At 53.8% G+C, this 22,393-nt stretch overlaps 8 protein-coding genes across 8 annotated transcripts; 5 read left to right on the forward strand and 3 right to left on the reverse strand.

The window, feature by feature from the left end:
* Positions 1–735: 735 nt before the first annotated feature.
* J4E90_008679 (uncharacterized protein) lies at positions 736–2,260 on the forward strand (the record flags this gene model as incomplete). Its single annotated transcript, XM_051438201.1, has 2 exons — positions 736–1,712; positions 1,768–2,260. 2 exons carry the CDS (start codon positions 736–738, stop codon positions 2,258–2,260), a joined length of 1,470 nt encoding a protein of 489 aa, XP_051288200.1.
* An 830-nt stretch (positions 2,261–3,090) lies between these two features.
* On the forward strand, positions 3,091–4,912 carry J4E90_008680 (uncharacterized protein; the record flags this gene model as incomplete). The annotated part of the gene is made up of 3 exons (XM_051438202.1): positions 3,091–3,679; positions 3,729–4,584; positions 4,642–4,912. 3 exons carry the CDS (start codon positions 3,091–3,093, stop codon positions 4,910–4,912), a joined length of 1,716 nt encoding a protein of 571 aa, XP_051288201.1.
* Positions 4,913–6,352: 1,440 nt separating this feature from the next.
* J4E90_008681 (uncharacterized protein) lies at positions 6,353–6,741 on the forward strand (the record flags this gene model as incomplete). The annotated part of the gene is made up of 2 exons (XM_051438203.1): positions 6,353–6,356; positions 6,383–6,741. The coding sequence occupies 2 exons, from the start codon at positions 6,353–6,355 to the stop codon at positions 6,739–6,741; spliced, it is 363 nt and encodes a 120-aa protein (XP_051288202.1).
* A 435-nt stretch (positions 6,742–7,176) lies between these two features.
* Positions 7,177–11,663, reverse strand: J4E90_008682 (uncharacterized protein; the record flags this gene model as incomplete). Its single annotated transcript, XM_051438204.1, has 5 exons — positions 7,177–7,209; positions 7,268–11,010; positions 11,055–11,258; positions 11,308–11,583; positions 11,633–11,663. The coding sequence occupies 5 exons, from the start codon at positions 11,661–11,663 to the stop codon at positions 7,177–7,179; spliced, it is 4,287 nt and encodes a 1,428-aa protein (XP_051288203.1).
* Positions 11,664–12,236: 573 nt separating this feature from the next.
* Positions 12,237–13,146, reverse strand: J4E90_008683 (uncharacterized protein; the record flags this gene model as incomplete). The annotated part of the gene is made up of 2 exons (XM_051438205.1): positions 12,237–12,847; positions 12,897–13,146. The coding sequence occupies 2 exons, from the start codon at positions 13,144–13,146 to the stop codon at positions 12,237–12,239; spliced, it is 861 nt and encodes a 286-aa protein (XP_051288204.1).
* A 474-nt stretch (positions 13,147–13,620) lies between these two features.
* Positions 13,621–14,588, forward strand: J4E90_008684 (putative secondary metabolism biosynthetic enzyme; the record flags this gene model as incomplete). Its single annotated transcript, XM_051438206.1, has 2 exons — positions 13,621–13,735; positions 13,786–14,588. The coding sequence occupies 2 exons, from the start codon at positions 13,621–13,623 to the stop codon at positions 14,586–14,588; spliced, it is 918 nt and encodes a 305-aa protein (XP_051288205.1).
* A 2,349-nt stretch (positions 14,589–16,937) lies between these two features.
* Positions 16,938–17,981, reverse strand: J4E90_008685 (uncharacterized protein; the record flags this gene model as incomplete). The annotated part of the gene is made up of 1 exon (XM_051438207.1): positions 16,938–17,981. The coding sequence occupies one exon, from the start codon at positions 17,979–17,981 to the stop codon at positions 16,938–16,940; it is 1,044 nt and encodes a 347-aa protein (XP_051288206.1).
* An 859-nt stretch (positions 17,982–18,840) lies between these two features.
* Positions 18,841–21,627, forward strand: J4E90_008686 (uncharacterized protein; the record flags this gene model as incomplete). The annotated part of the gene is made up of 1 exon (XM_051438208.1): positions 18,841–21,627. The coding sequence occupies one exon, from the start codon at positions 18,841–18,843 to the stop codon at positions 21,625–21,627; it is 2,787 nt and encodes a 928-aa protein (XP_051288207.1).
* Positions 21,628–22,393: the final 766 nt, after the last annotated feature.

A 22,393-nucleotide genomic window follows, 5' to 3' on the forward strand; every position in this document is an offset into this window, starting at 1 on the left:
ACGGCGTGGGTGTTTGAGCTCCCGCCTTTACGCCATGCGAGGGTTGGTGCAGTACTACGATAATGCTCACTGATACATGACCGCCATGTCTCCCATTCGTCACCATCTCCACGTTTCCATCCCGAAGTTGTGCGCTAGCATGGCGACATCCGATCGCATAGAATGGGGGCTCTCGTTTGGATTTCTGGGATGTGCTGGTGTCTGCATTACAATTTGTGGTGGCCACTAGGTCTCTTCCCTTCGGTGTCTCAGGTGTTCTTTAATATGGGCAATCAGACTTCATCTCCTAGATCTTTGATGCTTGTTCCACGAACACAAACATGCGCTTTAGTGATGTGAAGACGCCAGCTCAGCCACCACACGACTGATGGATAAGATTCAACAACAGCTTCGATGCTAACGTCCTACTTATTAAGATCTCTGCGTCACATTGTGACAACTGATTTGCGCCCTTGATGCGCCCTTTGACATGTATGTATGCCGAGTACCCTTCGCTCCTTCCCGCATCCGGTAAAATGCAGGCGCTGACGTATGACGCGAAACTCGACTAGGCCCCAGGCCTCCAGGCAGCACTAAACACTCTGATCCGTCATGGCTTCGGAAAAGCAATCATAACCAGAGCCTCTTCTCTTCTTTTTTCCTTCTACAAAACTTCTGGCCTTCCTAACGTCTTAGAGTCCAGGTGTACCAACTCCGCCACGTTCATAATACCCACCCTATCCCGAACCTCGGAGCATGTCTGTTCGTGATGCGCCTGTCAAAGCGGCACAATGGCTCGGCCGCGAACTGGGACTCGCGACAATGAAGCATGCTGGAAAAGACGTCTACATCCTCATTCTGGCACGGTACATCCGTCTGTTTGCATACGGGAGCGTGGCACTTATCCTCGCACTCTTCTTCCAAGAGCAAGGATTCTCAGATGAACAGATCGGACTCTTCATGTCGTTGACGTTGCTCGGCGATGTAGTCATCAGCCTCCTCCTCACACTTGTCGCGGATACGCTAGGACGGCGCCGAACGTTACTCCTTGGAGCTGTGTCCATGGCAATATCCGGCGCTGTTTTCGCAACAACAAGCAACTATGTGGCTTTGCTTCTAGCAGCCATCGTCGGTGTCATCAGTCCTAGTGGGAACGAGATCGGGCCGTTCAGAGCTGTGGAGGAGTCGACGTTAGCGCACCTGGTAGCCGAGGACAAGAGGTCGGATGTGTACACTTGGTATGTCGTCTTGGCTGTACTGGGCACGTCAACGGGGTTGGCAGTTGGTGGTGTTGCGGTCGACAACCTGCAGGCTATCGAGGGTTGGACGGATCTGGATGCGTATCGCGCCATCTTCTGGATTTACACTGGGGTCGGGTGTGTCAAGGCGCTGATGACTCTGTTCCTGAGCCAGAGATGCGAGCACAGCGACTGGAACGATGAACGGAACAAGTCTGCTGCATCAGTTGAGACCGAGCCTTTGCTGAACAATGACGAAACAGAGAATCGAGATACTGCAACTCGAGACGCAGCCCCCAAAAAGCCTAAGAAGTTTTGGCATTCCCTAAGCAAAATCTCCAAGTCGAGTCGCATTGTTCTTATCAAACTCTGCAGCTTGTTCTTCCTCGATTCTTTGGGCTCGGGGATGGTCCCCTTTAGCTTGATCAACTACTACATGGAACGTAAATTTGATCTACCAAAAGGGAAGCTAGGTGGCATCATGTCTGCAACATGGTAAGTCACAACCTGATCGAAGTATGCCTTAAACCACACACTTACGAACATACAGGTTTGTGTCGACACTTGGAAATGTCTTCGCCTCGAGTCTAGCAAAACGTCTCGGCTTAATCCAAGCAATGGTCTTCACTCATCTGCCTTCTTCTATATTCCTCGCGCTACTGCCTGTACCGTCGGGACTAGCTTTAACCATCTGCCTGCTCGTTGGTCGCTCTGTGCTCAACTCTATGGATCAGGCCCCTCGATCAGCCTTTCTCTCGATTGTGGTCTTACCAGAAGAGCGAACTGCCGTTATGGGCGTAGTCAATATACTCAAGACACTATCCCAGAGCAGTGGACCAAGTCTTACTGGTGTACTTGCTGGGAACGATCATTTCTGGGTCGCTTTTGTTGCAGCTGGTAGCTTGAAAGCGACATATGATTTATTGCTTCTCGCATTCTTTGGCGGACGAGTACAGCCGCGGAGTGAAGAAGCGGAAGCAATTACTGGTGTAGAGGAGGATGACACTATTGAGGAGCCCGCGAATGGACACAGGACTACTTGATGTAGCTTACACGGGCTTAAAGACACAAACAAGGAACATAATTAGATAAATACCATCTTGGTGCAGATGCAATACATTCCACAGCTTCTAGAATGTTCAACATGCCGTTTGACACTACACCGCCAGGTACGGGTGAAAGCCGAAGGCGCTACCTCGGCAAACTCCTTCTTGGGCTTACTTGTACGATTTCTTGCGTACACTGGCAACAACTTCCGACATCACAGCTATCAGCAATTCACTACGGCGCGGTCGCTATTGCCGATTTTCGGTGTGGCTGACCTAGCCATGCACATGGTATGCGCGAGTACTCCAGCTCAACGGTCAGCTTGTCGGCCACCGCTCCGATCGTGAACACCCACGCTCTGGCCAAGGACAGGCCAGCTGGGCATGCACCAGGCGTGCCACGAGACCATGTGAACGAAGAATTACCCGAGCCACCAGCATCCGTCTCTGTCTTCCTAACCCATAGCAAGAAGGTCGCATATGGGACGACCCAATCACGTCCGCGCACGGCCGCAGGAGATGAAAGCTCCACCTGTCTGCACGCGACCCAGACCCTGGCTTGCATGGTTCGCCGCTACAACCACGCTTACCCGAAAGCCATGCTAGACCCCGCAAAATTTTATGCTTAAAGACCGCCTCATGTCCTACCACCCAATGTCACGGTAGCAGTTTCCCCGGATTTCTCTTTACTTTTGTCCTGGTTCGAGAGTGTGTGGAGCAGCGTTGCAGCACCCCACTATCGTTCCCAAAGCAGCCCAGCCCTGGCCGGATCGACATCGGCCCGAATTTCTCTGGTTTGCAAGGAGAGTTCACGGAAGAGAGCAGTCATGGCGGAAGAGAAGGATATTCAGCCTACTGCCGCGCCCCCGTTCGAGCATTATGGAGAGAATGAGGAGTCCGATCACAAGCGCGCTGCTAACAAGCTTGTTGACGATGCGCGGCTTGCCACGGACAACGAACGCAAGATGACGCTGATGCAGGGTATCAAACTCTATCCCAAGGCGATTGGATGGTCTGTCCTTATCAGCACGTGTATCGTCATGGAAGGCTACGATGTCTGCCTGCTGAACAACTTCTTCGGATTCCCGCAGTTCAAGCAAAAGTATGGCGAGCAGCTTCCGGACGGGTCTTGGGAAATTCCTGCGCCATGGCAAGCTGGACTGTCGAACGGAGTCATTGTGGGCGAGATCATTGGTCTTTTCCTCAATGGGTGGATCAGTGAGGCTATCGGATACCGCTACACTGTCATGGGTTGCTTGCTTCTGATCATTGGGTTCACCACCATCTTCTTCACGGCTCAGACGGTGGTGCACTTGCTGATTGCGGAGATTCTCTGTGGTATCCCCTGGGGTGTCTTCCAGACACTTACTATCACATACGCTTGCGAGGTCTGCCCTGTTGCTCTGCGCGGATACTGTAAGTTTATCAAGCTCTACTTTCACATACACAAGCTCACATCAGTTAGTAACCACCTACGTCAACTTCTGCTGGGGTCTTGGTCAAGTCATCGGTATCGGTGTCATCCGCTCCATGGTCGACCGTGATGACGAATGGTCATACCGCATCCCCTACGCCCTCCAATGGATGTGGCCCGTCCCTCTCATCATCGGTGTCTTCCTAGCGCCCGAGTCGCCATGGTGGCTAGTCCGTAAAGGAAGAATCGAAGACGCGAAGAAATCCCTGCTTCGACTCACCAGCTTGGACCGAGAAACTGATTTCGATGCCGACGAAACGGTGGCCATGATGGTGCACACCACCGCCCTCGAAGAGAAGATCACCCAGGGAGCCAGCTACTGGGACTGCTTCAAGGGTACTGATTTGCGTCGTACGGAGATTGTCTGCATGGCCTGGGCGATGCAGAACTTGAGTGGAAACGCTTTCTCGGGTTACTCTTCCTACTTCCTCCAACAGGCCGGTCTACCCGCATCGACTTCGTATGACTTCGCAATGGGTCAGTACGGTATTAACATGGCCGGTGTCTTTGGCGCTTGGTACCTCATGAAAGTCGGGTTCGGACGCCGAACACTCTACCTAGGTGGTCTCTGTGGACTATGCGTTATGCTCTTCGTCATGGGTTTCCTTGGCCTGGTACCGGCCTCTCAACGTGAGAAGGGCGCCATGGCTACCGGAGCTATGATGATTGTTTGGGCTATGTTCTACCAGTTGACCGTCGGCACCGTATGCTACTCCCTCGTTGCTGAGCTCTCCACCCGCCGCCTCGCAATCAAGACCGTGGTACTCGGCCGCAACCTCTACAACGTAATCGGAATCATCACCTCCGTCCTCACACCCTACATGCTCAACCCCGGAGCCTGGAACTGGTACGACCCTCCCTCTCTCCCTTCCTCTCCTTCTTCCCTCTGCTAACCACACCCCAGGGGCAACTACGCCGGATTCTTCTGGGCCGGCTCCTGCTTCCTAAGTATCATCTACACCTACTTCCGCCTACCCGAACCCAAGGGCCGCTCTTTCGCTGAACTTGATCTCCTCTTCGAGAAGCGCGTCAGCGCGCGCAAGTTTGCAAGCACGACTGTCGATGTGTTTGAGGACAGCCATATCCAAGGGACTGCTGCTTTTGATCGCTATGAAGAGAAAGTTGATGCTGCTGTGAGAACCGAATCTGTTGCTGTTGGTGTTTCGAAGGTTTAATGACATGAAGATTTAGGGTGTATAAGTGTTGAGTGGGACGATGTTGCATGTATAAGCGTATGATGTGCACGTTTGTTGTTTGATGGGTTGATGGGGATTTGGTATCATTTTAATCGAACTTCTTATCATGAAAGACTCCACGATTGCATTTGTGTGGTAGAGCAATAGAATGCAATGCAATGCAGGCGCGAGCGTCTATGCACGTTCTTCGAGGTACAGTAGCTGATTGGACCTTCCATGTAAGGGTGCTGCGAGGGCGGAGCATTGTGCCGCGGACATACATACCCTCTCTTTTCCGTAATCCTCTGGTGTCCTTCAACACGTCCGTCTCACATCCCTCAACTATGGTGCACCTCGACCCTGAAATCATCCGTCTCCATGCCGAAGCCGAAAGAGCCAAGGGTTTTGTGAGATGCAAGTTCAACGAACAGATCGACTCGATACCAATGTACAGTCCCTCACTTCCACTGGAATCAATATCTCTGCTAATCGACAGCCACATATAGATACAATGCCTCCCCTTTGGAACGCCAAAGAGCAGTAGAAGTCGCAACTGCTGCGCGAAAATCATGTCGCGAACTAGCTAGCGAATTCCACGCTGTCTTACCAAAGGAGCTTCGAAACATGGTATACGCCTACATCGTCGGCCCGACAGCTCAGCCTCAAACTACACCGGAATATAGCGGAGTATGGTGGCGTGTCGTATGCGGCAAGAGCATACGCATTGGCTGGTTAGACTCGCAATGGGGCGAGGGTATTGAAGCACTCGACATCTGCGGTGAAAGTCTCCACATGCAACCTAAATGCTGGGCTATGGATCCAGCATACTTTGGAGTGCACGCAGCCCAAGAGCTTACAGAAACTTACTACAGTATCAACAGTTTCTACATCACGTCTGCCCAGGAGATGAGCAACCTGTTCCGCGCCGATCCCTTCAAGCTCAGAATAAAGCCGCATCAGTTTATCCGCAAGTTCACGCTGGTACTCAACTTCTCCGGAACTGAAATGCAAAGCGAGGACGAAGTGGCGACTCTTCACAAAAACCTCCAAGACCTCCAGCTGCTACCTACGAAACGCAAACACGAGATTTGCATCCGCCTCGAGACCGCTTTCCAGATTGGAACTATCAAATTTGGTGGGTATCGATATCGTCATCCCTACGACATGGAAGATGAGCGAATTATGCTCAATATCCTCGAGTCGATCAGACGGCCCGTGTATGATCTCATACATAGGGGGGAGTCGGTCAGGGTGTTCCAGGCAAATCTAGACGACTGGTGTACACCACGCCAAAAGAGAATTGAAGATGTAGGAATCAGGTATTTGACATCTGCTGAAAGAGTGAAAGACCAGTGGGGGCCGCCTTGTCGATTCTTCAGCATGACGGAAGGGGAGTGGCAAATGCTAATTATCACGCGAGTGTCTGCACGAGTGGGGCTAATGAGTGATAGGAGAAAGAAGAGGATGCAGATGGGGACTCTGCCCGGCATTACGTTCTCCGTCCGCCTAATGTTGCAAGCGACAAGAATGAGCAAGACACGAACGAAGACAGCGAGGAAGACGAGGAGGTAACAGATGAAGAAAGCGACGAAGAAGAAGAAGAAGGACCAGAAAACGAGAGCCACGACGCGGAATTCTTGTTCAATCGGGACCAGACCCTAGACATGGAAACCAAGCTCAAGGTGCGCGAAGCGCTGAAAACCCGATGGCAGGAATCAGGCGATCTTGATCACTTTTGGCACAGCGGCGACTGTGAAGGCACTTTCGGACTCCAGAAACAGAGATCACGATACGAATCACGGGATTTGCAGTATGGAGACTTCATGTAGCTATGCCACACGGCAGGATATTATTTGAGCGGGCTACAAAGCTCTAATCAACATCAAAATACACATTTACGGAAGCACAAGCAGACAACATCCCATCGATCAACCAAAGAACGAATTAGATTAAGTAACTAACCATGTGCACAAAACGCAGCAGTCGCTCAGACCCAATCCTCCCTACTACACAGCCAGCACCAAGACTGGCCCAAAAGCCTCCGTCTCAAGTGAAAGCTTTAGTACAAGAAGAGTAAGCGTGAACAAAGGAAAGGGCGTGCGTCGCAGCCACAGTGGAAAAAAGGGAGAGGGACAGGTCCAACGCTCCAAGGGTATGAAAAGTTTGTTGTGACAAAGCCATGCTAAACATGTGTACTCATACAAAAGAGCGATCCGGGGTGCGTGAGTGTGTGTGGTGGTTTGGAGTGGAAATGATTGGAGTGTTTAGTTTCCTCCGGAAGCCAGGTGGTCGGCGGCCTATTGGGAATTGTCAGTTTGAGCTCCCTCTCATATAGAGCATGATTGCATTGCTTACCTTGTTGATGTCGTAGTCGTACTTCTCGAGCGCAGACAAGGCGTCGTTACGTCCATAGCCCATACCAGTCAGCTTCTTGAGGATAGGGTCGTCATGCTCGGTTCCAGTGCTGATTGCACGACCGAGCGAGGGCATTTGAGGCGACAACCCCTGAGACTTGGATGAAGAAGCAGCAGCCTCCTCATTGTCGAGAGTGTCAAAGACGGACTTGCCAAAGTCAGTGGATGCTTGCTGCGAGTGCGAGCCCTTGTCGGTCTGCGACGACTCGAGGTTGGAGAAGATGGCATCCCAGTCCTGGGACGAGGCAGCGGGTTGAGGCTGCTGGGGTTGTCCTCCAAAGGTCTGCGACAGGTGTTCAAAGTCACTGAAGCTGTCATCACCACGAGGCTTGCCGGTGGGAGTCTGCTGAGAAGCCATGGTGTTTGACTTGGAGGCAGCTGGCGAGTCAAACACTGGGTTGAACTCGTCGAGACCTTCACGGTTCTGCGAAGAGAACATGAAGTCGTCGTCAGCCCGGTCATCCTCCTTGGCATCTGCTAGATCATCAAAGCCGGCGTCGAAGTCATCGTTGAAGGCAGACTTGCCGAGTTGGGGGACGTTGTTGGAAGGTGATGGGCCCTTGTTATTCTCATTGGCACCGTACGATACTGCCGAGTGGTATTGATCGGATGGAACGGTCGATGATGGAGTATCTAGAGGAGGGGGCGATGTAGTCGCAGACTTGGAAGGACCGCCAAAGAGAGCAGCTCCGTGACCGCCAGGAGGATTGTACGACTTTTCCGGGCCTTGCGCGGTGTCAGGAGATCCTGGTGACGTTGGGTCTTCGCGAGCAGGAAGAAGACCACCAAACTCAGGGGGGAATTGGTTCGATCCACTTCTGGTCTGGTTCACACTGGACTCGTAGGTGGGTGGGGACTTCTGCGCGCTAGGAGAGGGCAAGCCACCGATGTTGGAGTCCAAGCGGGTAGTTGGCGGCGGAGCTCTGTACAGCTCGTCACTTGACGCAGTACCCGGTCGCTGCTGTTGCTGAGAGCGCTGCTCTTGTCCTGTGCTAGTACGCTTCTGGTTTGGCGACGCGGATGTGAAGTTGTCATCGAATCCGCGCTCATCGTTACTGTCGCTGTCATCGTCGTGAGCGAGGTCTTCGATCGGAGGGAACTCCTTGTTGAACCTGTTGGAGTTATCCGCGGGTGCGCTTGTGGTGGATGCAGTAGCAGTATTCTGACGACTTGGGCCGAAGCCAGCGAATGCCGCATCGAAATCATCCTTGCCTCCACGAGGTTGTTCACCAGACTTGCTGCCGAAGGGGTCGGCGCGGTTGATGTTCCTGTTGGGGGCGCTCAGACTGCTCTCTCCAGTTTGGTTCTGTTGAAGAGGGGTAGCGGCCTCACGTGGGAAGGCACCAGGAATGTCAACACCAGCTGAAGGTGCTCCGAAGTTAGAGAAGGCATCCTTACGGTCCTCAGCTCTGGTTGAGCGCTGAGTGTCACTGGTGATACTGGCTACAGGAGATGCTGATGAGAAGTTACGGTTGAATAGAGAAGGGTTAAAGTTGTCGGTTTCTGTACGGTTAGTTTCAGTTCGCTCCACCGTGGGCTTCTCTGCTATTGGTGTGCTCGCAGGAGATGCCTGGGAGATCGTAGGGGTCTCGTTGCCAGGGCCACCGTATCTGCTGGCAGGAGCAGTAGCTCGCACGGAAGAGCTGAATGAGTCGGATCGCTGGCCACCTTCCCTCAGAGGCAGGAATGAAGAGCCGAATTGACGCGACTCAGGGGGAGCTGGCGGGTCTGCAGCGCGGGGAGATTCCTGGTAAGAAGACAGAGGGGGTGAGGTAGACGGTGTGGGAACGTCAGGTCCTTCGGAAGAGCGCACTGATTGGCCGGATGGAACAGAGAAGCTGGGACCTTGGCTCTGGTTTTCGGGACGGAAAGAGACGGGAGGTGCTGTGCTTTGAGGAGTGCCGAAGCTGCCAAAAACGCTGTCAAAGTCCTTGTGCGGGCCTTCACGTGCGAATCCAGATGGCGACATGGTGTTCTCCGCAACGGGTTGGGGCGACTTGCGGAAGAATGGGTTCGTGCTCTGGCTTGTAGTGGACGCTGCGGGGCTTACGGCGACGGCGGGGGTCTGGGCCTGCGGACTGCGTGTGCCCTCTTCCTGCGACTTGGTCAAGTCGTTCATTTCGTTCCTGATCTTGTCGCGTTCTCCCTCATTGGTAGCAAGCTGCTTCTTGTTGATAGCGACCATGCCCTTCTGCTGTCGGGCATCGTTCCTCATCTTGTCAAGCTGAGGACGCAGCTGTCCAATCTCGGTGTTGAGCTGGCGGATGCGTTCTTTCAAGCTGTTGTTCTCGCGTTGGTCAGCCTCAAGTTGGCCTCCTACCTGGCGGTGCTGATTCTGGAGATCCTGGTAAGAGCCCTCGATCATAGCAAGGTCCTGTTGCAGCTTGCGCGTCTCGTTTCGAGAGGCAGCCAGTCGGTCCTCTAGCGCCTTGACAGCCTTGACTTCCTGGTCGTACTGGGTCTTGAACTGCGAGAGGCGCAGCTCGAGATCGCGCTTTTGGGTGTTCACACTGTTGAGATCGCCCTCGGTCGCAGTCTTCTTGTTCTGAACTTCCTGCATCTGGTTTCGGAGAGTGGTCATCTGGTTAGACATGTTGGCCAGGTCAGTCGAGTCTTGCGTCAGCTTCTTGTTGATCTCAGCAACATCCTCTCCACCCAGCAAATCGTCCATTGCGGATGGTGTGGAGTGCTGTGGCACGCCAGAAGTACCCGATTGGCCTGTAGAATGCGCGGTAAGAGTCTGACCGAATGAAGAACTAGGCATGAACGGCTTGAAGGTGGAAGCGGGGTTTCGCGGTTGAGGCTGGAATGGGTGAGGAGACGTGGGCGAAGTTGGCTTGCTTCCGAAAGGATCAGCCTCGAATGGCTTGCTGAAGGTAGCCGAGCCGCCTGTCGATTGCGGTTGCTGAGGAGCAGGAGCCGGTGCTGTGAAGGCGTCGAGTCCGAAGAGATCATCTGCAGCTGATTTGACGGCGCGAGGAACGGGTGGCGCTGGCTGAGGAGCAGCTACCGGTACTGCTTGGTTGGCGGCTGTGCGTAGGCTCGGGGGGATCAGGCTGGGTGGAAGCGTTGCTGGAAGCTGGTCTCCCTTCCGTTGTTGACGGATGAGGTACATTGCGACTGCAAATTCGTCCTTGGACAGCTGACCTTCCGAATTGATGTCTGCGAGGTCCCATATTCCTGCGAGGACATCTTCGGGTAGCCCGGAGTCGCTGAAGAAGCGTACTGCCTGGTCTCCAGTAATAAAACCGCGGCCCATGGTATCGACGGTCTTGAAGAGGTTGTCGTAAGACGCCTTCTCTTGTGGGCTGATGAGCCAATCGCTGCCGGTCGGTTGGGGTGCTGGAGCCGGTGCTCCAAATGGCGTTCGTCCAAGGGGACTCGATTGCCGCGGCTGGTTTTGCTGACCGCTGAACTGGCGCGGGATGGACATGGATTGATCTGGTCGGCCTGATGGAGGTGGGAGTTGTCCCCGTCGCGAGGCGGCTTCGTACAGGCCTGGGGGCAGGGCGGTCGGGAGGGCCTTCATGTTGCCAGTTCGGTAGGAAGCGAGCATGTGCATGGCAATGATGAATTCGGTGACGTTCAAAGCGCCGCGCTGCTCCGTGTCGGAGAGATTCCAGATGCGACCGAGGACTTCGTTGGGTAACCGCGCTTTCTCGAAGATCTCCTTTGCATTCTCGCCTGGGAATGTTAGAGTCGCACTAGTCGAGTATCAAGACACATACCAGAGAGCACGCCATTGACGGCCCCAGACTTCTCGAAGAGGCCTGCGTATTCAGCAGCCTTGGCAGGTACTAGCGGAGGCACGCGGATGGGGCCGTTGCCGCTCATCTGAGGTTGTATCGAACCGGTGGGTTGTGGAGAGAAGCTCGGGGCGGCGGGAGGAGCGGATGGGATGTTCAAGCCCTCGAACTTGGGCAGGGGCGCAGCTGCGGCAGTGTCAGCGCATGGCTATGCTACGGGCCATTGAGGTCATACGTCTAAAGGCCAGCTCTGGGGCGGGGTCTCTGCCGGCCTGGTAGTGTCCGATGAGTCGCAGGACCTGGCAGAAGCCGGCCATGGTCAGGAGACCGCGGTTCTCCGTGTCTGCAATCTGCCATATCTCGCCCAGGACAGCGGGTGCCAGCTTGGTGCGCTCGAAGAACTTGACGGCAATCTCGCCTGTTATGACGCCCAGCTTCTCCGTGTCGGCTTGCTGGAAGAGGAACTGGAAGACGCGCTTCTCCTCGGGCGTCAGGTTGAGGACGGGCTGGTCTGCGCCTCGTTAGCTGGGACGTGGGCAGGTGTATGTGTCAGCACGCACTCAATTCGCCGCTCTGTGCGAGGTCCGCCATGGCTGTGTGGGCTCCGTGGACGGCGCTCGTGGTTGTTAGGCTTCTGCCTGGGTGGATGAGGCTGAAGCTCCCGGCGCTGTCGTGTAATGGAGCGGGGAAGCTTTGGGCGGCCGGGCGGTGGACTGCTGCAGGGCTAGCGGCCGGCGGCTACACGCGAAAAAACACCTCTCGAGTAGCGATGGAAAGCCCTTGGGGGTGAAGGGGGCGCGATGGTGGTAGCAATGTTGGTGGAGGGTTGGCCTTGGGGAGATGCGCCGGAAGCTTGATCCTAGTGATGCTAGGCGCGAGTTAGTCGTTAGTGCTGCGTCGATGCTCACAACTCGTCTATTGGGCGGAAACACAGCAGCTGTCACGGGCCCAGCCACGCTGTCGATGCATCCCATCCCGCCCTGCCACTCATTTCCATGCACATGGCCGGCCTCCGCATTTCACCCAAGCCCTCGGCCAATCGCACGTCATCAGCAGTGGATACGCATGTGAAATTGACGCTGCTGTGTGAGGATGGGTGTTGTCATTACTTCGTGATTACAAGTCTTGTACAATAGAGTGGTCAAGGGCCTGTACCCCGACGCTTCATCGCCGCTCGCCACGACCCCGGCTGTTCTTCTCTCTCCAGCACTTGACAAAAGCCAGACTAGGGCTCACTTCCTCACGCCTCCCCCACGCCCGTCCCAGCAGCCAGTCAGTGACACTGATAACCTTGGCCGTCCTGTCCCAGTGCTGGCCCTCTTCCGTGTGCTCGATGATGTGATTCAAGATGCGCCCCTCTTCGTCGAACTCGAACTTGAACAGCCCAGTGAATTCCTGGTGCGGCCTCTTGGATCCTGCGACAATGCTCGTAATCTTTTCGACTACGTCGCTGACCTGGCCGTTCTCCTTCTCCGATCTGCATGTCTGCCACCGGACTATGAGCTTCTCGTTGCGTACGTTGCTTGTGGTTGATCCTCCATTCTTGACCATGCGCTCAGACAATATCTTGAGCTTTACATTGCCCAGTACGGGGACTTGGCCCCATGCGACCGGTGCAGTCCATAATGCTGCCGCGTATGAAATCCTCCCACTAACGGTGGGTAGGTGCGGGTGCGTCGAGGGGAACAGTTGAAGACTAATCTGCGGGGAAAGTATGTCTTGCGGTAGGGGCGATATTAAGAGCGTGGGTAGGCGATCGTGGAGTACTCGGATTGCTGTAATCGTGTCAGCCTTCTAATCCTACATGTAGCAGGTGCCGCCTACTGTTTCCTAGTTTCAAGTTGCGCTCATTCGAACGCGCCTTCTCGCGCTCATCGGATTCCGGATGGGAGCATGGCGAAGAGCTAGTGAACCAGTGCCTCGACACGGATGCCTGTCTCGCGCCGGCGTCGCTGAGGGTCCTCTTGTACTGCTTGAGCCCCAGCAGCCGGGGCGCAGTGAGCGATCTCGCTGTCCTAGTGGGGAGTTGCGTGCGGGCAAACGTGGAGAAGCGCCGCATCAGACCGCTGGTCATCTGTGTGGATAGGGATATGCGACCATAGGTGAAGATGTGCTAGGTGGTGAAATGGCAATTGCGGAAGATTCGCTGTCTTCCTGCGCTAGCATGTCGTACCACCGAAAAGTAGTGCTTAGGTGGGTCCAACCTCCAAATGCCGGGGTAGGGGTCGTGACGTAGGTTTACCGACCATCTACATCCCGCTGTAGCTACCGTCCTCGCCACGCCTGTTCGCATTGAGATGTCCCGGTGGGACGATCGATCTGCAGATGCATAATGACGCCTATAAAGATGAGGATATCTCTGCTGAACGATTTCTTGGGTGAATTTTCAATCTTGTCTCAGCAGATTCCCTAAAACGCCAGTTAGATCTTTTGTTTACAGAGGGTAGGAATGACCCCGCAGTTACCCCATGCGCAACCTACCACTAATATATCGAGTATTAGATCGCGAACATACAAGAACATTCTTCCACTCCCCAGATTCCCCACAATGGCCCCCTCAGGGAAGCGCATCGTCTTCACCGGCGGCTCAGGAAAGGCTGGACGCCATGTCATCCCAGAACTCATCAAGAAGGGCTACTCGGTACTCAATCTTGACTTGACAGGTACGTGTTGTTTTCTGGTCCGCGATGATTTATCAACTAACACCAATCAGACTTCCCCGACCCGAACGCCGGAGTCTTCACCCTCAAAACCGACCTCACAGACAGCGGCCAGGTCTTCAACGCGCTCACAACCCACTTCAACTTCGCCGGCTATGAAGGTCCTCACGTACCCGGCCCACCAGACGCGGTCATCCACTTCGCAGCCTACGCACGAAACATGCTAGTACCCGACAACGAGTGCTATGCCGGCAACGTGAGGTCAACATACAATGTCATCGAGGCAGCTTGCAAGCTCGGCGTCAAGAAGATCATCATCGCCAGCAGCGAAACCACCTACGAAGTGTGCTTTGGCCAAGGAGATCTCGACTACACCGCGTTCCCACTGACTGAAGATATGGACGTAAACCCCATGGACACCTATGCCATCTCCAAACTCTGCGGCGAGCGCGTCGCCCGCGGATTTGCCCGCAGATTCGACGCAGACATATACGCCCTCCGCATTGGAAACGTTATCGAGCCCCACGAGTACGAGCGCGACTTCCCAAAGTACATCAAGTCCCCAGAGTGCCGCAAGAGAAACGCTTGGGCATACATTGATGCGCGTGATCTTGGCCAGATTTGCGATCTATGCGTACAGAAGGATGGACTGGGCTTCCAGGTCTTCAACGCAACGAACGATACCATCACTGCTACGTTCCCGACGAAGCAGTTCCTTGAGCAGTATGCACCAAATACGCCGATTACGAGGGAGATGGACGAATGGGAGGCGCCGCTGAGTAACCGCAAGATTAGGGATGTTCTTGGATTCAAGGAGGAACATAACTGGCGGAAGTACTACAACCCTGATCAGTAGATGCGGATCAACTGCCCTCAACAATACCAAGCACATGTTCAAAGTTCAGATATTCGAATTGTTTTGAGTTTCGTGATGTTCCTATCATATGCGTTTACACCACTTCTCCTCTCTCCTCCACATCACTCCGTCCATGCTTCTCGCTGACAGCAGCAACAACATGCCCATCATCCCCACTCACTTTAACCCTCCCAGTATCCCCCTTATGCCCCTGCGTACCAATCCTCAGAAAGGGAACAAGAAGCAGCCCAGGTACCGATGCCGCGACCGCGAACCAAAACACCGCCGCAAACGGCTCCGCAGCATTTTTCGCATAGTAGCCAGAGGTAGCAGGACGTCTTTGAACGGCATCAAATATGGCAGTCGCAGCACCATACGCAATCGCAGTACACAGACGAGTCAGAGTCTGGAATAGCGACCCGGCAATGGATTGTTTGTTTGTAGGCATGGATGAGAGGACGTACATCTACTCGTGATCAGTGTCAAGAACCACTAACAATACACAACGAAATTGGAAGGGAGAGGAACTTACATTAGCGACAATGAACTGGAAATCCACTCCAATAACACACAAACACAGTGCGGGGAAAGAAAACGCCCAATATGAGTCTCCGTACCTCTGCACGGCGGCGAGGGTGAATGAGACGGTTAGTGCGGCCGCACCGATGCCCACGAGCAGTTTGTTGGAGACTTTGTGTTGCACGAGGGCGGCTACGGCGTTGGCTGTTAGACCTACGATTACCATGGGGAGCATGTGTACGCCTGTCATTAGGGCGTTGTAGTTCAGTTGGGTTTGGAAGTAGAGTGCGATCCAGAAGGAGAAAATGGGGAAGCCAAGGAAGCCGCAGGAGAGGATGGTGAGGAGCTGGGGTTGGTGGGCGTGTTAGTGGGCTGTGTTGGACGTCTTCTGGTGGTGATGGTGGAGATGGGGATTGGAAGGAGGACTTACAAGGGAAAAGTCCCGATCATACCAGATCTTCATATCGATCATAGCATATGGGTATTTGATCTCCCATACGACAAACGCCGCGATGAGAATAACACCTAGGACCAGTAGGACAAGAACATACGGCGTCTTCCACCCCTGCAGTGCATCGCCTCCGAGACTACCCCATAATCAGTTTGACATCCTCTCAACCCTACATAAAGAACATACCTCAACGCCGCACAGAACATCCCAATCCCCAGCACCGTCAACCCCGTCCCCGGCAAATCCAACCTCTTAACCGTCTCAGCATCCAACCTCCTCTTGGGCGTCCCATCCCTCGGCACCGTAAACGCCGCAACAATGCTAGTCACAAAGTACACAATAGCAAGCAACCAAAACCCTGCTCTCCAACTAAACACCTGCGTAAATAGTCCCGACAAGATAGTTCCGAAAACAAAGCCCATGGGGTTTCCCGCGCTGAAACAGCCAAAAGCGCGGTTCTTGCGTCGGCTGGGCAACTCGTAGATGGCGCCCAGCATGCCTTGGGCTGGGGGCACGGAGGACGCGGAGAAGATGCCTAGCACGCCGCAGAGGATATCTAAAGTCATACCTGAGGTGGAGAAACCGGCGCCGAGACAGAAGACGGAGAAGAGGAACATGGAGGCTATGAACATGGTTTTGCGGCCGAAGAGGTCGGCTACGCTGCCGAAGAAGAGGAGGAGGGATCCTGCTGTGAGTCTAAGGATTTTCAGTCTGTGCTTCTCGAGTTGTTCTGCTGGACATGTGCTTACGATGTCGCTGCATTCATCCATGTGATTTCCGCATTCGTCATGTTGAGGTCCCGTGCAGCGAAGGAACTCATGACTGTAATTGACCCGGTTAGGAAACTCGTCATGGCCACGGCCATAGTCACCGAGGCGATGAACATGCATTCTTGGAACGTCGATGTGAAGCATTCTGGTCGCGCGTTGGGATCCTTGTCGCTGATTGGCTGCTCATGATAGGAAAGGGAAGCGGCGACTTCGGCGTCTGGGTCTGCTGCGTCCACCCCCATTTCGTCTCGGAACGCTGAACGGAAAGTTGAACGAAGCGCAAAGAGCAATTGATAGGAAAGATGCTGTGTAAGTTTCGAATTGATGAGACAGGGATCTGATGAGCAATGATCGAAATGCGCCGATTGTGGAATTATTCAGCGCGCGGAATTCATCCATGAGGCCGCGCTTGTTGCATAATGTCTAGCCGCTATTTAGGCAAGTGATGGCTGCACTATTCCCGGCTTGCATATATGCGCAGTTACGGACTCGGAGAAACACCGATGTCAAGATCCGCGGAGTGTGTTAACATGCGCTAGGAACAAGATGGTAGGCGCATAAAGAGTATGAGAGTGAAGAAGATGGATATCATGGTGAACGTACATTATCTTACAGCTTGATTACTTTCCACTCACCTAGTTGCATCCTTCCTAGTTGGCCACCTAATGGGCCTTGTACCTCTCTTCCGTTGGCCCAGAGCTTCTTGCCTGCCCAATGCTCAATGAATCCATCTGGACCTGATACTATGATCAGCCTTGAGCCGTTCTCTGCTCGTTGCCTTTGTATCTTCTTCTCGATCTCGGATGGATGGATAAATGTCTTCTCCTCGTCGACGTAGTAGTTGACACGGAGGCCTTCGCCTTTTGTTGCTTCGCTCCGCTTCTTGAGCGCATCCAGTTCCTTCACCACAATGCCCTTGGACGCGGTAGATGAGTCCTCCGCAAGTGGTGCAGCTGCAACGGACTCGCTGGAACCGAAGAAGCTCTGCCACCAGCCTACTCGATCTAGTGCAGATGTTGTACTGCCTCTGTCGTCGCTGACGCCACCTACACATTCTTCACGCCGCCTATTCGCCCATAGTATGTGCATCCGGCTTCCAGTCCTTCTTCCCAGGGCTTGCGCAACCTGCATCGCGGGTGCTATGCCGGTCCCACCTGCCAGGAAGACAACCTCTATGACATCGCGCGGAAGTTCAAGTTCGGTGTTCGGTCCTCGTAGCTCGACAGTGGATTGTTCGGGTAGTCGGTGCAGGTAGGTCGAGACCTCGCCTCCCTGTTCCTGCCGTATGAGCAGCCTCATATCCTCAGGCTCATTCTCGCCATTCTTGTGGACGTCTGGTGGTAAAGGCGGCAGTGGTGTGTATGCGCGCGCAATCTGTAGCTGTGGCTGCTTAATCTGGACACTCCAGATACTGCGCTTCCACACTTCCTTCACACTTTCCGTGTCCGAGACACCATTGCTGTTGCGTAATGTAAATATTGCGCTGGTCGACGAGACGGGCTGCTTGTCTACGAGAGTGTAGGGCGTGAAGGTATGGGGGTTCAACGATGCGTCGGAGGGGTCGGCGGATTTGGTGAAGCGATAGGCGGCGCCGCCAATGGCTGAGGTCCCGAGTACTATCAAGGGCCCTGCCCGCCATTTGAGCCAGGACATGGCGACTGTGGGACTTGGCCGTCTTCAACAAAATGTGGTGGTCTCGCGCCGTGGGAACGCAGCGGAAGAATCTCGACATGACGACATGGCCCAAGCGCGATGCCCACTCTAGTATGCCGAGGCGTAATCATGTCCGATGCCATCATTACTAAAGGGTATCTTGTGGCATTCTGATATCTGACGCGCAGATCAAGAGCGTCAGGCTAGGTTGGAGACTATACCGACATTGCTCTATGTGTCGTCCAGTAGGCTCTTTCCTGGCACCTGTGAGGATGAAGAGGTTCGACTTCGTAGGGCTACTGCAGCGCGTGTGGGATAGCTGTAACACGTCTCTGACTTCTAGAACATGGCGCGGGGTTTTAAGGAGGTGGCAAGAGGTCGATCGTCTGGGTGAAACAACATTAGCGAAGGATGCTTTCCTTTTCGAGGACATGCACACCTCAGATGCGTCGAGAAGCTAAGCGGCTGCTTCCGTAGGACCCTGCATCTGGCGCCTTTTGACCCTAACCAGGTGGCGGCCTGGCATGAGATCGTTATCGTTCATTGTGACACTTTCCATCGCTTTGCCATCGCTCCCTCGGCTCTCCTACTGTCAATCATCCAGCTACTCAACTACAGCCAAGGTACTCCTGCAATCCCGATCCACGGTTCCGCACTTGCACCGGCGAATCGCCGGGTTTATCGCGGGATAAGATTTCAGCCCTACCACCTCTTCAACTTTTCACCAACCACGATACAACACCTGGCAGTCGCTGAGACGTCTGGTCTGACTCTCTTGACAATTCAATATTGGAATCTGTTGTAGAAACATCATACGCGCTGTCCGATCATCCCGGGCTCCGTATCCAAGACCAAAGCGATGGCGCCCGCCGTTCTGACTCAGCGCCCAAGGATACTCTGCCTGGACGCCTACGACTCTTTCTCAAACAACATTGTCGCGCTGGTCGAACAGAACGTAGACGCGGAAATCATCAAAATCTTTATCGATGATCCTATTCTTGCGAAGCCATCAGCCTCTGGGGAGTACACAGCATTTACCGACTATTTGAAGAGCTTTGATGCCGTCATCGCAGGGCCAGGACCTGGCTGGGCGAAATGTGACGACGATGTTGGTCTAATGAAGGAACTCTGGAAACTTGGGGATGAGCAGATCGTTCCAGTGCTCGGTATATGTCTCGGATTCCAGTCGCTATGCCTTGCATTTGGAGCCGATATTGAACGGCTCGCGGAACCAAAGCACGGTATCATAACGGCCGTCCTACACAAGAGCCAGTCAATATTCCGCGGTGTAGAGAGTCTGTTAGCAACGCAGTACCACTCTTTGCAAGTCAAACTCGATCACCCCATACAGAACAAGCGCGCTGTACGGTATCCTGCACAGCTTTGGGAACCCACCGAGACCTGCCCCCAGTTGGAGCCGTTGGCTTGGGATTTTGATAGCGATCTTAACGGTGCCGTTCTCATGGGCGTCAAGCACTTGCAGAAGCCGTTCTGGGGAGTTCAATTTCATCCAGAGTCGATATGTACAAACGACGAGGGCAAGCGCATCATCCGGAATTGGTGGGAGGTCGCCCAAGCCTGGAACCGGAAGCGCATGTTCAGGAACGTCCCCAAGCATGGTCTGACATCTAACGTGCCGTCTTTGCCGATGACTGCTGATGATTTCCGACGAGAGTTGGGGATCTACGGCACGAAGAAACAGACCAAACGCTCTTACACCGATTTCGTCGCAAAGCTTGATAGCGACACAATCACACCGTTCGAGCTGGCTTCGCTCATTGCGCACGGGGACGGGCAGTCATTACCGGATCTACCACCGAGCACTGTGCATTGTGCGACCACGGGAAGTGGACGACTTACAGTTGCGGATGCTTGTGAGCTCTTCGAGTTATCAAGAGGCGAAGCCATAGTGTTAGAGTCGGGACTGCAATCGAACCTCGTACCCATGGCTGTGGGAACTGGCAGGTACAGCATTATTGGTGTCGTCATCCCAGAAGAGACTCTGCGCCTGCATTACTACGCTGGTACCCGCAGAATGGAGCTTAGAGATGGTAAAGACCAAGTGCATACAGACTGGACCGTGGCCGACCCTTGGCCCTACGTACGAGAAGTCATGAAGAGTCTCCAGCCCTCGACTCCGCCACAGGGCTCAACATGGGCTCCTTTCTGGGGAGGTTTGATGGGATATGCATCTTATGAGGCTGGTCTAGAAACAATTGACGTCATCGGCCACGAAGAAGCCTCATATCCGGACATCTGCTTCGCCTACATAACAAGGAGTATTGTCTTTGACCACCAGATCAAAAAGATCTACGTTCAAAGTATTCGCGGTCCCTGTGACCAGGATTGGGTCATCAACACAATAGAGAGACTGTATGAGCATGCAGGCTTCAAATCACGAGAGACTACCCCGAACTCTGCCGCAATGAGACAGGTCGACCCTTTTGAGACGCATGGCACCATGCACCAGTATATTGAGTCGTGTCATCAGCTCACAGTTGGCGAAGACGACTATTGCGATAAAGTCAGAGCCTGCAAAGACTCGATAGCAGACGGCCAGAGCTACGAGTTGTGTCTCACGACTCGCAACGAGGTTCGCGCTCGCAAGCCTACGGCGTGCAGGATATCCCACTCCGAGGACAATGAACACTCCTGGAACCTCTATAAACGCCTTACTGGTCAAAACCCCGCGCCATTCAGCGCCTACATGAGGATGCACAATGTACACATACTGTGCTCCTCACCAGAGCGGTACATAAGCTGGGACCGATCGCAAACTGCACAATGCCGGCCGATTAAAGGAACAGTGCAGAAGAAACCTGATGTAACTGCCGAGATGGCCCATGGGATCCTCTCGTCGTCTAAGGAACGCGCAGAAAATCTCATGATCGTCGATCTTACTCGCCATCAACTTCACGGCGTCTACGGCTCCGAGAATGTTCGAGTGAGCCAGCTCATGGAAGTCGAAGAATACGAAACACTGTGGCAACTAGTTTCAGTCGTCGACGCGGTACCCAGCGGAATCTACAAGCCTACCACCCCGGAAGATTGGGAAGACCCTGTGGAGTACGCTTCCAAAAAGCCAACCAAACATTCCGTTCCATACCTAGGATTCGACGCGTTCGTTGAGAGTCTACCAGCAGGAAGTATGACTGGAGCACCCAAAAAACGCTCATGCGAAATCCTCCAAAATGTGGAGAGCGGCGTGAGACGAGGCATATACTCAGGTGTTCTCGGATATCTTGACGTCGGAGGAGGCGGCGACTTCAACGTCGTCATCCGTACCGCTATCAAGATCGACGACGATCAGGAAGATGACAAAGAAGACGTCTGGCGCATCGGTGCTGGCGGGGCAGTTACAAGCCAGAGCACCCCACAAGGCGAATTTGAGGAGATGATTGCCAAGTTCGGCAGCACGAACAGAGCTTTCATGCCATTGCCACCACCAAAGCCAAAGACCAAGGGCAGAAGGGTTGAGATCATTGAGCCTGATGACCCGGAATTTGCGGAACTGTTGGCGAGTATGAGGGGTGGGGAGGAATTGACGCTTGACGATGCGCAGCTCATGTTGAGGGCCGTGGAACGCGAGCTCAGGAGACGGAATGCTGCAGGTGATACGGCAGGATTTATTCCAGATGGAGAATGATTCGTTTGGTAGGAGTTGGGATGGGCGGAGTCATTTGAGCTTAACCTGTGATACCATGTTTTGAGATCGTATAGAGATAGAACTTCTTGGTTTCAACACCAATGCCATCATGTATTTTACACAATGATTATGTTCAAAGCCCCTTCTTTGATCATGTACTACCTTCCCAAGTCAGTCAACTGTTCCAGTTGGCAATTGAGTGATGGGTAGGTGCGATGACTAAGCACGCGATTGGTGGGGAGATGTAGCATCGCCGCGTACCTCTACGTGTAGCATTGCGACCCCAACACGCGCCTTCCAGTACCCCACGCCAATGGCGACCGAAACGCCAGACCCACGAACCTTTCAGACGTGGGAGGACGCGTTCCAATACCCTATACCAGTCGTCCGCAAGCTTGAACAGCAGCTCCGCAACAATGCCGACGACAATCGAGAGAAGCTACGGTCGCTTGTCGGGTACGAAATGCCAGGCCAACAAGGGATTAGAGATGGAAGAGGCTGACAAAATTGCAGGGCAAGCTATCGCAGTCTCCTCGACACGGCCGGTACGATCATCGATATGGAAGTGCGCATGGAGCAGGTGGAAAGTAGGCTTTCAAGAGTAGGGCAGAGCTGCAATTCGCGGGGCCTGGACAAGATCACAAACAACGCGGGAAAGATGGATACGCATACACGAAGTCGCGGTCAGTCTACAACAATGCATTGGCAAGGGACAGTGGGTTGACGGGCAATAGATGCGGAGCGCTATACATTCGCGGCCCAGCTC

This window comes from Alternaria incomplexa, assembly GCF_024043165.1.
Source record: "Alternaria incomplexa strain BMP 0042 chromosome Unknown scaffold_13, whole genome shotgun sequence".
Lineage (NCBI taxonomy): Eukaryota > Fungi > Ascomycota > Dothideomycetes > Pleosporales > Pleosporaceae > Alternaria > Alternaria incomplexa.